Raw genomic sequence first — 13,217 nt, forward strand, 5'->3', positions numbered from 1 at the left:
ACTAGGTTGGTTGCCCTTCATAAGGTCATACTTGAACAATATTGATTTTTCATTTTGATATTAAATATGTTGGTGCTACCTGTTGAGTTTGAAGTTTCAGTCAGAATTTGGAAATGGTTGTATTTTTTAAAAAAGCTAAAATCTCTAAATATTTGATGATTTCTGTGAAATCCTACTGGGTGCAAGTAAATCAAATGAATCTACTTGGTTTAAAATTCTCTTATAGGGCTGAATTCTTAAGATACTTGTTTTCTTGTTGGATTGTGTTTTTCCCCTCTCCTTTTCATTTTTTTTTTTTTAAGAGCAAAAGTTACATGCCTATAATCTGTTAATCCAATGTAAAGAAAAAAGGAAATATGTTGTTTCTCATTAATTATTGTATTTGCTTCTGATATCTAAAACTATACTGCTTTTATCTCTGGAACTATGGAGAGAATACTTGTAAAAAGCAAGAAAACAGAGTATCTAAAGTATAGGGTGTTTGTTATAATTTTGTTGTGTTGTTCTTGGTGGTTGGTTAGTGCTGGACATCTCTTGTAGAGTCTTTGGAAGGGAAAAGTCAAATTACATGGGACAGAATGAAATGGACTGCATTGGACATCCATTCTGACATATTGTTTAATATTAAACAATATACTTAAACAGAGATTGCATCGTTTAAAGGGATTTTAATTTAAGGAATCTATTTCACTGGCAGTTAGCCCTAATGCTTCAGCTGGATGGCATTCATTGATGTTGCACATCATCAACATCGGTCATAAATGAAAAATGTTTTATCATTGTTAAAGTGACAGCAAATGGGAAGCTACAACAAAAGTAGCTGCCTGGAGTTTTGGTGGATGTGTAAAGATTTATTATTTTTGGCAAGAGTTGTAGATTTTATTTTTTCTTTCCCGGTTTGTCTAACTGCAGAGGACATGTCACTGCTCATATAACTCGGGGATCTGGATGTGGATTGCATGAAGTGTAAGAAATCTGGCTTCGTGCTCTCTCTTGACTTAACCCTGGACAAGTTTTGTTTTGCTCAGGAGCAGAGATTTGCTCTGCTCTGGTATTTTGGCTGATATTACACTCGACTTGCAGAGTTCAGCAGTGGCTGGGGCTGCTGAATTGCAAGGCCGAGGGCTGGAGGCAGATCAGAGCCCCAGGGCAGACAAAAGGGTCTGTGTGGGTTTGGATTTGACAGTTCCCAGTGAAAATAAGTACGTTACTATGGAAGTGTTTGAAGTTGCTTAAATAAAAGTTTAAGTTCTGGAACACGTGTGAATTGTTGTGAAAGTATTTATTAAGAGTGTACTAGTGTAACTCTCAGCATCTGCCAGCACCATCAGAGAATTACCTTGGAAAGCTGGCAGCTGCTTCTGCTCACTCCTGTGAGCACAGGGCGCTGGGGTTGTGGCAGTCTGTATGCAGATGATGTTCATTGGTTCTGTTAGCCTACTTATTCATTTGTGATTTTTTTATTTTTCATTTGTATCTAAAAGATTGTGATCAGGAGTTCAGACTTGTCTGATGCAAAATAGAAGTCCATTAGAAGATTTAAGTTATGTTCCTTCTTCAGTACGTAATGGAAGACCTAATAAATACAAAAGTATTAGGTGTTTTCCACTGTGCTGTTTGCCACAAAACATAAATTCTTTTTGTTAAATAAGATGACTGAAAGAAAGCAGTTATGGAAATACATGACTGATGAGGAGAAGGTGATATGAGTTATTTTAATGTGAAAGTCTGTCTCCTATCTCTAATGCTGACCCTTTCCCAGTGAAATACATTCACAGTGTTACATGTTATTTATTAATAGTTTCAGCTATTCTGGTGTTCGAGTTCATAACTCTTAGCTTGAATATGTCTTGTAAAGTAACCATGACCATTTTCTGAGAGCCAGGGGAGTTCTTCAGGAATACCTTTTTCAGGAGAGTTTTTCAGGAATATTTTCTTTGACAAAATAACCTTTCAAAAAAAAGGTTTTGCTAAATAGCTGCTGGTTAGTTCTGAAACAGTAAGAGCTAATGTGAAGCCTTTGTTTAACAGGTTTGCATTTGTGGTCTGTTATCAGGGCTCCTTCACTTTGCCAGTGTGTTAACTATGCCAGAGCCACCAGTTACTTCCTGAGGTTTTCCACTTAACCTTTCTCAGTTACATGCTTTTCTATTCGAGACAGTCCCTATGTAACCAAATCTCTCTTACTGTTTTGCTGTAAAGAAACCTTTAAATTTTTCAGCATGGAGAATTAAGAATTAATAAGTTTGATTATCTGTTGAGGACCTGGAAACCTTTGCTTTCTAGTGGCACCAGTTTGTTACAGGGATTGATAGTGGCCGTGTCAGTCCATAGCAGGCCTCTGCTTTACAGAAATAGATCCAGAATTCTGGCCATCTTCCAGGTCATTGTTTGCTGCAGTTGTCAGTTTGGGTTTTGGTAAGGCGAGGGAAAGTGACTTAAAAGCCAGTAAGTCTTGGAATAAGACAGGATAATGTTTTCATTATGCCAAGTGCTCTGACAATTTTACGTATAAGCATAGAATTACGTTCTAAAACTCTTAAAATAGAACATAAAATTAACCACAACTTAATCTGTAATGATACAGACTGTTTTCTGAAATTTCTGCAATGCAGTGTGAACTGATCAAAGTTTTCTTTTAAAGAGTTAAAATATATGTCTAAAATCTGTTTTGGCAGGGTTTGTTTTGTTATAAGGAGAAAATTACATTTAAGCGCCATACTGTGTGAAATTAAAATATTGTAAAGCAAGTAAGATAGTACTTTTCTGCACAGGCTGGAACTTTAAAGGTAAACAATTAAAGTACTGAACTTAAAACAAACCCCACCAAAATGGATTTTGGCTCTTTTTTTTTTCTTTTTTTTTTTTTTTTTTCTTTTTTCCCCCAAGAAAAACCACCCTTAAACACAGAGCTAGCATGGAGATCAGATTTGTACCAGTTTTTAAATTGCACAAAATTATTAAGGAAAAAAACAGCAAAGATCAGTGTTTCTTGCTGTTATAAAGTATGAAGAAAACTGCATTTTCTAGACAAACAGCTTTCATAAAATGCTGAAAATCTGCATTTTAGTGTACTGAAACTATGCTTTATACAGTAGAAATTCTAGTTTTTATTTCTCTCTGGAATACAGTAGTATCCCAGTTTTCCCTTTCACATTCTGAGGAACTTTTCCAACTATTTCATGTGGTGCCAGATCTATTTCTGAGTCCTTTCCTCCTCCCAGTGTGGACATAAAAGCAAGAACATGAGTACATTCGTTTTTGTTAGTTACATGATCAGTGTAGAAGAATAAAAAGTTTTTTTGTTTAAAATTAAAAAATAGGAATGCACTGGAAGTTGTAGAGGAAATCCTGCTTCTGTTTAAACTTGCTTTTGATTTTGCTATCAAGTATGATCTTTGAAAGGAATCAGAGTGAAATGCATTTGCTACAGAAATTGCAAAGTCGAGGAATTTTTTACTCTCCTCTTGCAAGCCATAACTGTGTTTTGAAGATAGGCTTTTAATGTTAGTTGGGTGTTAGTGGTAATAATACAGGTCTACCATGTCTCCTTTAAGCATTTTTTGAGGTGATTGACACATTGTTCTTAAATAAATACGGAACAAACAAACAAAAAATTTAAAAAGGGCCAAATTTCTGAAATTACACCTCAGCCTCCACCCAAGGGCAGAATGTCTGACCGCAGTACCAGTTGTACATATGCAATTATGTGGTAAAGTGACAGTCACTGTGCAGCTGGTTATGTAGACAAGCCTTCAGTTTGTTGCCTGAAGAATTTAGGAATAGCGTCTCCAAAAATTACTGGCTGTTGTATTAAGGTTGAGCGCTTAAAAGGATACATTTGGTTTAAGCATTTGGGTTTTTTACTGTTGGTCAGCTTCAGAGCTGACCCGTGTCTGAGGAAAGAATGAGGGCCTATTTCAGGAAACAGAACATTTAACATGCCTGCGAGAATGCAGCATTCCTGTGTTTTGACTGGAAGAGACCCTGTTTAACTGCTTCCTATCCCTTCATTATTTGGAACTATTTTCTGCACCTTTGCATTGGGTAAACCATTCCACTGCTTTCTAAATGCAATTCCAGTACAGTCCTATAAACATATGGACTACAAGATATCTTCAGTCACCCTTTTTTGTCCTGAAAGTCTCAATCCTTGCTTTTGTTTTTTTTTTCTTTAATCTTTCCATCTCACACTCTTGATTTTTCTTCCAGTATTTTCTTGTCCCTAGTCTAGGACTCACTTAGGGCTCTGCCCATGAGTGGAAGTGGTTGTAATGATTGTGCTTATGCTCTAGTCATATAGCTCCATTTTGTGTGTGTTTTCCTTATCATTCATCAATCATGAAAATTGTCACTCAGCTTGTTTGAAGTGGAATTGCTTTTTGTTGTCCTTTAATGTTTGTGCGTCTAAACTGTAGCAGTTCAGCTGCTGATCTGTAGGTGGTGTGGCAGTTCCTGCTAACCCGGAGGTTTGGTAAGCCTGTGGATGGTCAGGCACATGCTTTTGCTGCTCTGGACCACTGTTTCTCCCAGCTGAGCTGCCTTGCTTAAGAGTTGATCTTGGCTGCTGATGTAGCACTATCTGCTCTAAGAGCACCCTGGCTCTACTATACTCATGTGAGATGTTGGCAGATTGCTGTGATGCAGCAAAAAATTAAATCTGTGTTGGAAATTTTTATAGCAAAATTCGTGTTAAAATTGAGTTAATAGTCCTCTAGAGCCATATAAGAAAGCATAACTGAAAATACGCCATGCTTTTGGTCATCCTTTCAGTTCATTGTTCCTGACATTATACTCTTATCATTTTTATATGCAGTACTGTGAGATCATAAAGATTGTGGTCATTCTAAAAAGGGCTAAAAGCTTTGTGGTCCAATACAGAATTAGAAGGAGGTTTTTAGAAGATATATCTACAGGGAAAGAGGGTGTTTCAGTGTATACAGCTGGTGAAAGGGTATAAAGGTTTTATTTGCCTCACCTTTCATGTTTTGCTTTTGTTTGTTTCACATCAGTATTCTGAAAGAGGAGGGGTTTGCCATTTAAAGTGCTGTCTTCCTGTTCCTCTGTGCTTCCATGGCATTGTTTTGTCCACCTAGTTTCTCAAGTCTTAAGTAGTTGAATAACAGGACAGGGAGTGTCTAGACAGTGTGTACTAAGGCTTGATTGTCTCAAACGATCGCTTTAAAATTAATCTAGATAAATTACTGTGTTTTTCTTTATTGGGAATTTGCAGAAAACCATCTAGTGAGTTATGGGAGGAGAGTCTGAGAACCTTCCTGGGGTACACAGGAAAGCACGTTCTCCTATATTCAGGGTGGTGTTTCCACCTCAGAGTATCCTTGAGTTCCCATCTTCCGATTTCCCTAGACCACACAATCAAAGGGGTGTGAGGGACTGAGCCAGACTAGAACATAAAGTGTGTCTTGCAGCTTGGAGGGAATAGGGAGACAACAGTGGGAATCCAGTGCTGCTGTTTGTGTCCTCCCAGCTTTTTTCTACAGAGCAGATGTGTTTGTCACTTAACATCCTTCTTCCACTTCCTTCAGTAACCTTAGTTGTGCTCAGTAATTACAGTTGGAGATTGAGGTGATCTTTCTGTAGCAGAGTTTAGGCAGTGTCACTAGCTTTATTTCTATTAAATTAACAGTTGAAACCAGATTCATCTGTACAGTGCTAGTCCTGATGGCATTAGGGTTCATGACTGACATTTATTGGCATTACTTACAAACAATGGGTTTGCAAGAAGATGCTGCTTCCTGTTTTAAAATTCACTCAGCACTTATGGCATGTCATGCTGAATTTCATTACCCTCAGTGTAATGAATGAAAACTTCAATAGTTTCTCTGATTATTTAGTTAGTTATTTAAAAATCAAGAATTTTCCGTCTGAATATCTTCAGTTCTTACTGGTGGATAATGATATGTAGTGGTCAACTCTGAATATTTGAAAGAAATATAAACAATGTTCTGTTCTGTTTTTCAGATAATGGAGAATCAATTGATCTCAAGCAGTTTTTCGACCTCCATTTTTCACATATATATTATGTGTTCTTTGAAAACTTTGTGACTATTGAAGTGAGCCTTAAACAAAAAGGTAAGTATTTCAGATAGGACTCTTTTTGTCTTGATGCTTGTGTCTTTGTTATGAAATACAGCAGGGTGCTATAAATAAAGCTCTGTCACAAATCTGTGGTCCCAAATGACAACATTAGCTGTGCAGAAACATGTCTAAGAACTGGTTTTGTAAATAAAAGCAGAGCAATGAGAGATGCATGCAGTGGAGGTGAGCAAAAAGTGTTTATTCTACAATGATTGTGTTTGCCCTTTTCCAAAGTGAGCATTCTTAAGGTGTTATACTTTGTGTTCTGCAGAATTATTCTTTAACAAGATACTGTGTAACTTAATCTTTCACAGTAGCTGTTACAGACTGTATTTGTGGAGTATAATTTTTATTTGCAGAATCAGTGCAAAGTTAGGGCTGTATAAATGCAGGTTTTCATTTTACACATGCAAAGATCTTTGCTTTGGTAATGAAAGTGCATCTTCTATTTATATTTAACTATTTAACTGTTTTAATTATTTATTTTTGCAACTAGGTCACAAGTCTCAGAGAGAAGAATTAGATTCTATTCTTTTTATTTTTGAGGTAAGATATTTTGAATTTTATTTTTTTTACGTCCTGTTATTTTAGTCGTCTGTAAATGCACTTTGCATTTAACTGCATTCCTTTCTACTTTTGCATAGAGCTGAATTTATGTGCTTTGTGTGAAAAATAAAAATTTGACTTGCAGTTTGCAACATGCCTAAACTGGAAAAAGATGTTTCTGTGTCTCTAGATAGTTGATTACTCTTTGGTGGTGGTATTTCCCCATAATGTGTTATACACTGAAATTCGTAGAAAGGTGATCTCTGTTTAGTGATGGTATTTTTGACCTTTTGATTGCATGTTCTCTCTGATTTTTCTCATAATAGATTGCTACTGAAGGATTTTTTAATAGATCCTTTTTGAAAAAATATTCCTTATTTTAAAAATATTCCTTATTTGAAAATGGCATTTCACAATATTCTTTCCAAAAGCATATCTTGACTTAGTTAAGATGAATTAGACACTAATGAAATAATTTAATAAAATCAGAACATTTCTCAGCAGACACTACAGTTTAGAAATAGCTTAGAATGTCAAGTTTTCGTCTTTCCATTTTGATTTGCTTCTAATTATAGAACAAGGATTGTGTTTCTTAAAAATGTGCTAGACTAAAAACTGATCGATGCTTATCACATGGCTGAATACAAATTCAGTTATTATTTATTTATTAATGAGGTATGTTGGTGAATGTGAAAGAGAGTTTGTTCATTTGTTCACTAGCTCCTGCCTAAAAGATTATTAGGTGATCTGTGCTTTGGGAGCAGTTGCACCGTGTGCTGAAGGGTCACAGCCAGGAAAAATCAGGTTATTTACAAAGTTGCAAATGCCTCTATTAGATAGTGTAAATGTTGCAAGTCTTACGTGGTAGATTTTTAATTACTGACTGTGCTCTGTTTCTTGTTTCTGGTGATGATCATTCTATTTGTAGAGGTCTTCACTATTTTGCTGCAGCCCATTTCCCCTCTATTGAGAAGGCTGAAGCAAATGTTTGAAGGCTGAAGCAAATTCCCTGTGCTGTAAGCAGCAATGTGTGTCAGAGAGATAGTGGAGCCAGATGACCTGCAGTAACATCTGAAGTCTCCAGGGCAGGATTTAAGGACAGTCTGTCAGAACCTTTGGGCTTGCTTCTTAGCTTTAGGAATGGAGTGATCTTGAAAGGACAATAACGCTTCCAAGGAAAGCTTTGTGGGAGTTTTTTAAGTTGATGCTTCTGATCTGTGGCCTTTGTGAAAGGGTTGTTTGCTCTTTCAAGAGCGATATCTGCAGCATACATCCTTGGCTTCTGTTTCTTTATAGAAAATTTTACAACTCCTTCCTGAAAGGATTCATCAGAGGTGGCAATTTCATAGTATTGGTAAGTTGATTTTCTTTCCCTCTCCCTTTCCCTCTCTCTTTCATTTACTTTTTAATAGTAGCTACCAGTTAGTGGCTACTATGGCACTCATTTCCTTAAACTTTAAGTGGCTGAACAGAAGTTATGGTCTGGAGAATTTTGCAAGCTAGGTGAAGGAAAATAAAAAAGAAAATGAAAGAAACAGACAAAAACTCCACCAATGTAGTGAATACTCTTCCATATAGATTTAAATCTGGGAATATAGAGATAGAAGAGTGGCTGGGAAAGAACAAGGACAAGGGTGAAAAGGTTGAAGTTTTAATTATTGGTTCTTTTCCTTATTTTCTTTCTCTTAGTAATACATTTCAAAATGAAATGAGGTACTTGTAAATAGGGAATGCTGACTTTATGCATTGTGATGACTTGAAAATAATTTACTTTTAATGTACACATCTAAAAAGTCCTTGGGGAAAGATATTATATGAAGAGGCTATGGAAGGTGATATTTGATTATTTTTCCTTCTAGCATTGAGTCAGTTGCTTGAAGGTATCAAGGTCACCAAGATTAATTGGAGATTGCCAAGGACTTGTTTAAAAGTGGTTATCAAGTCTGACCGAGAACTCTGACATTTTACTTAACATAGAAAGAACAAAAGCAAATATCTTTTTTCCTTTTTTTTAGGGTTGATTTTAAAGAAGCTTCTTCACACTGGAAATTCATTAAAGGTATTGCAAAAAGTTGCATGCATTTTTGTCTACAATACTTAAAAGTACAAATAAGAACATAAGGGCAAATTTTTGCGGTAAAAACCCAGGAATAAGAACCAGGTCATGACTTGTGTGTCATGAAAGAGTGGCTCCAAATCATCAGCTTTATCTCAGTAAAACTACTCACAGCAGTAATGTGTTTATATAGTGCAGCCAGTGGTTTAAAGAATTTTGCATTTACAAAGTAGGAAGCATTAGCTGGTCACTGTTGGGGCAAGGAGGCTGATTTTGGAGCTCAGGCTACCTTGGAAGTGGAAGATTATTTATGCCAAGGAGACCTGCTGGTGGGCAGAGTAATTTAAATGGTTGGGACAAAACAGCTACACCATTCCTCTGTAAACCACCTGCAGGCTTCTCTGGTGCTGAAATTCTCCAGTATGAGAGCCAGGAAGGGAGTGCTTTAGGACTCTATTACCTTTTTTGAGGGACAAATGGAAGAAGGTAGAATTGGTCCTTCTGCTACAGAAAGCTCCCTCACTCTGTTGTTGTAATTAATGAACGTATTTAGAAATTTTTCGTCAGTCTTTGTATTTTCTGAAAAATAAATCTGGCATCCAGCAGTGCTGTAGTCAAGCAAGTGATTAGACATGTTGGTTTTCTTCCATTTCTTTCAGAGAAACCCCTGTGAGAAATTCTTGGAAGCAAAGAGCAGTGAGGGTGCCAGGTTAGCCCGTGCAGTTCATCAGGCGCAGCAGATGTGTTAGTTTGGCTCTGCTGATTGCTAGGGGTCATACTGTCTGTCCTCATTTTTTTAATCACTTCCTTTCTCCTCCTCCCTCCAGGACAAATGGAAATGCTTTTGTTTGTTCTGGCACAAGATAACTTACTCCATGTTTTTTCCCTTTAAGATACGTCGAGAGGGTGTGCGTCTCTTTCTTTTGTGGCTCCAAGCACTTCAAAATAACTGTAGTAAAGAGCAATTATGGATGTTTTCTTGCTTGATTCCTGGATTTTCATCACCACAGTCTGAATATGGCCCCCGAACATTAGACAATCTCATTAACCCTCCCCTTAATGTCCAAGAAAGTAAGTAATATGGTAAAATCAATACATTCTCAACATAATTCTAATCTTGTCACAGACAAGGCAAGGTGAAGTAACTAACATACACATGTACCAAGGGAGATAATGGAGTTGTGATGAATTTCACAGCAGTTTGTCAGTTCTTCTTTCTGTAGCAATTTCTGTCTTTTTGGTGGTTTTTCAGAATGAGTTGTTTTTTGTGGTTGTTGGGGTTTTTCCCCCCAAGTAGGTTATTGTAGTTTAAAACGTAGTGGTGAAAATAAACTGACCAATTGTATGTAATTCCTAAGAATTGCAAGAGGATCCTGCATCTACTGAAAACTTGCACAGGTGAATTCTGCTTATGTCGAGCATTTGCACTGGTTTTGTTCATGCTCCAGGGAGCAGCCTGTGAAAAGCTATTTCTGGTGTGGCCTTTGAGAGAATGAGTGATTGTTAGGCCAGTATGTAAGCTCAAATGTGTCTGTGTATGACCAGGCAGTTAAAGCTGTGGTATTCCTGCAACTTGGAATCTTCAAAAAGAATCAGACCTTGTGAATTGTAAAACTTGAGATCTTACAGGTTTTCATGAGTGGAAAAGCTTGAGCATTCTGAGGTGAGGTTTTTGTAGTTGCTGGTGGTTTTTTGTTTTTAATGGTAAGGTCATTATCTTGACCCTAATCAATAGAGTGAGGATGACTTTTCTCTTAAGATGATTCTTAGGACAGTTTTTCCTTTGTACACTCTAGTATTCAGTGCCTCCTATCTCAATTTATTCTTGATATTGGGATTTGAAGCTTGTTTATTAATGATTTACAATTGGATGGAGTCTTTGAATGTAAATGCAAACTATGCATTCACATAAATGGTAATAAAAAGTTGAACAGTTTTTCCCCTGAATGTTTTGCTTTGCCTTCTTTCCACCTTCTCATATTATTTGAGTATTTTACTTCTTGTAGAGAAAAGGCAGTGTCTCCATGACTAGTAATTAAATTTGCAGACAAATTTCATAGCAGGATAGCTCTGCAAGTAAAATTTTGCTGCCTACTCAAGCCCTTTTTTGGCATTACCTTGTGAAATTCAGAGTGCAAATATTGACATATGAACATCTAACTACAGGGACAGGAGAAAAATCAGCTCTGAACTAGTTTCACTGTCGAGACAAAGAGTACTGATAGTAACATTTAAAGGAAATGTAACTGATCTACTGCTAAATGGGAAAATGGTGAAAGATATAAATAAAGATTTGGCATTTGTGTACCATAAGTGTTAAACTTTGGCATAAATTCCAAAAGACATTTAAAAAAATTCGGGTTTGGTGGGTAGATTCCAAAAGTACATAGAGAAAACCTTCTTGTTGTCTGCTGTGCTTTTTATGTATGTAAGAAAATAGTTCTGTGGTGGTTTATAAGTTTAAATTTCCATGTTTTCATTTATCTATGGGTGTCACTCTGTTTTACCTGTAACTGTCTCTGCTTGCTGCAGTGCATTTCTGCTTTTGTAACTTTGTAGATGTTTACGCATGAGTAGAAATGGTGTAAATGTTGGATGTACTTCTGTTTTTCTTTAAATAGCTCAAGTGACAATAGAAGAAATCACTCCACTTGTTCCTCCACAATCAGGAGATAAAGGACAAGAAGATTTAACAAGCTATTTTTTAGAAGCACTTCTGAAATACATGGTAATTCAGGTATGATTTTCAAGCAAACAAGTATGAAACCATTAACACCTCTTTGTCCTTTACAGTAAGTTTTTTTACTTGTAGCACTGCAAATGCATATAGAAATGTTTTAAAGAATCCCTCCTTGCCACTCCCTTTTTTGTAAATAGCAAATTCTTCTAGAAAAATGTTCCCTTGTCTTCTGTATGAAGATTCCTAAATCTTTTACCACAGGATCTTCTATCAGATTGTGGCATGGGGACAAAACATGACTTATCAGTCACTTCTAGCAATGCTGATATCAGCTCACTTCTCATTTTCATCTCCCCTTCCCTGTCCTGTTGTTTCCAAGCAGTGGATCAACTGTGTGCAGAAAATGAAGAGTTGAATGAGCATTTAGTCCTTGGTGTGCACCTCGAACACACACAATGTTCTTCCCTTTGAAGTTAGACAATTCTGTGATCTCAGCCAGTATGGGGCATAGCAACAGCTTCTGTCAAAAACTGTGGCTCAGCTGTTGCATGTTATGTAATTGATTTGCTGGATAATTAGCACATGCTGCTTCTGAGCCTACTGTGTTGTCATGTGCTGCATGACATGGGAGGTGTTGCTGGGTACTGCCTTCTGGGTCAGACTTGTCCTGCAGAACCCAGCTGGGTACCCCTAAGTTTTTCTTCACACTTATTTTATGCAAGGTTTACTAGAGAAGATGGATAGTGCGCAAATATTATATATTTAAACATTTCATGGCTTCCCTTTATCCATCTTTCTCTGTGAGCTTGCCGTGCTGGAATAATTTCCAGCCTCATTTTATTGCTTCCAGCGTCTCCCACTTTGAATAGAGGTCTTCAAACTTGTGATCTGTAGGGTAAGCTTAATACTGGCTATTTACTTTGAAGAAAAACAGCCTTTATATTTTTGAAGAAGACTGCCTTTTCTGTAATAAATTGGTAGTATTATATTTAAATTCAGATAGGTCATTGAGACAGGTGTCACAGAGCTTGTTTGCTGTGTGAGTGCTGAAGTCGTTTGCTGAAGTCCCTTTAGAGGCCACTGATAATTGCAAGGTTCTTTGATATTAAATTCTGCTAAAGGACTTTGTGTCACTAAATTATATGTGTCAGCTAATCCTTTGAGTTATATTGGGGGGTGAAATATATGCATATATATTCCACTCTACACACCTATGCCCTGAAAATGGATCATAATAGAACTGTGGCCTTTGACTAGGAAATGGAGAAGTAGAGGGGAAAGGGAAAAAAAAAAAAAGGTTTCTTCCTTTATATTATTTATTATAGACTTGGCAAATTACCTAGCTCTCAGGATTCTCAGGAACAAAGATGGAAACTGCATGTTGTATTTCTTGAGGGGAACTTACCATGCTTGGTACCACTTACCATGTTGGAAAATATTTTATAGAGGGGAATGCTTAGCACTCATGATCCATGAAAGTACATTTGTACTTGTAACTCAACTTCAAAGTTGTGTCTTCTGCTGCTTGTGTTTGAAAAATGTTTGTTTCATGTTGCCAATTACACAAATGAATCCAAGTACCTATTATGATTATATGGACACTTGTTAGTCAAAATGTCTTAAAATAAGTTGTCGAAGAAATATTTGGAATGGCATGGCTAATTCTTCTTTTTTTACAAAACTTTTTGAAATATGAAACAAATTTAATTAAAACCAGCCACTTTGGGCATACTCCCTGACTTGGCAAGATGTCTGCAAAAGCAAATATATTTCTGTTGGTTTCAGTATTTTATGGTTTAAGTTCATTTCAAAACAATATTTTGGAAGAGAACAGTC

General features: G+C 36.6%; 1 protein-coding gene across 5 annotated transcripts in view; it reads left to right on the forward strand.

Annotated features, from left to right (window-relative positions):
- RALGAPA1 (Ral GTPase activating protein catalytic subunit alpha 1) overlaps window positions 1-13,217 on the forward strand; it is a 130,218-nt gene that overhangs the window by 4,431 nt on the left and 112,570 nt on the right. For all 5 annotated transcript variants that reach the window (XM_066322101.1, XM_066322102.1, XM_066322103.1 and 2 more), the window contains exons 2-7: window positions 5,983-6,093; window positions 6,596-6,645; window positions 7,942-7,999; window positions 8,661-8,704; window positions 9,595-9,772; window positions 11,323-11,438. In XM_066322101.1, coding sequence (XP_066178198.1) covers window positions 5,983-6,093; window positions 6,596-6,645; window positions 7,942-7,999; window positions 8,661-8,704; window positions 9,595-9,772; window positions 11,323-11,438 — 557 coding nt within the window. The remainder of the gene's footprint in view (window positions 1-5,982; window positions 6,094-6,595; window positions 6,646-7,941; window positions 8,000-8,660; window positions 8,705-9,594; window positions 9,773-11,322; window positions 11,439-13,217) is intronic.

Source organism: Sylvia atricapilla, chromosome 6, assembly GCF_009819655.1.
Source record: "Sylvia atricapilla isolate bSylAtr1 chromosome 6, bSylAtr1.pri, whole genome shotgun sequence".
Classification (NCBI taxonomy): Eukaryota; Metazoa; Chordata; class Aves; order Passeriformes; family Sylviidae; genus Sylvia; species Sylvia atricapilla.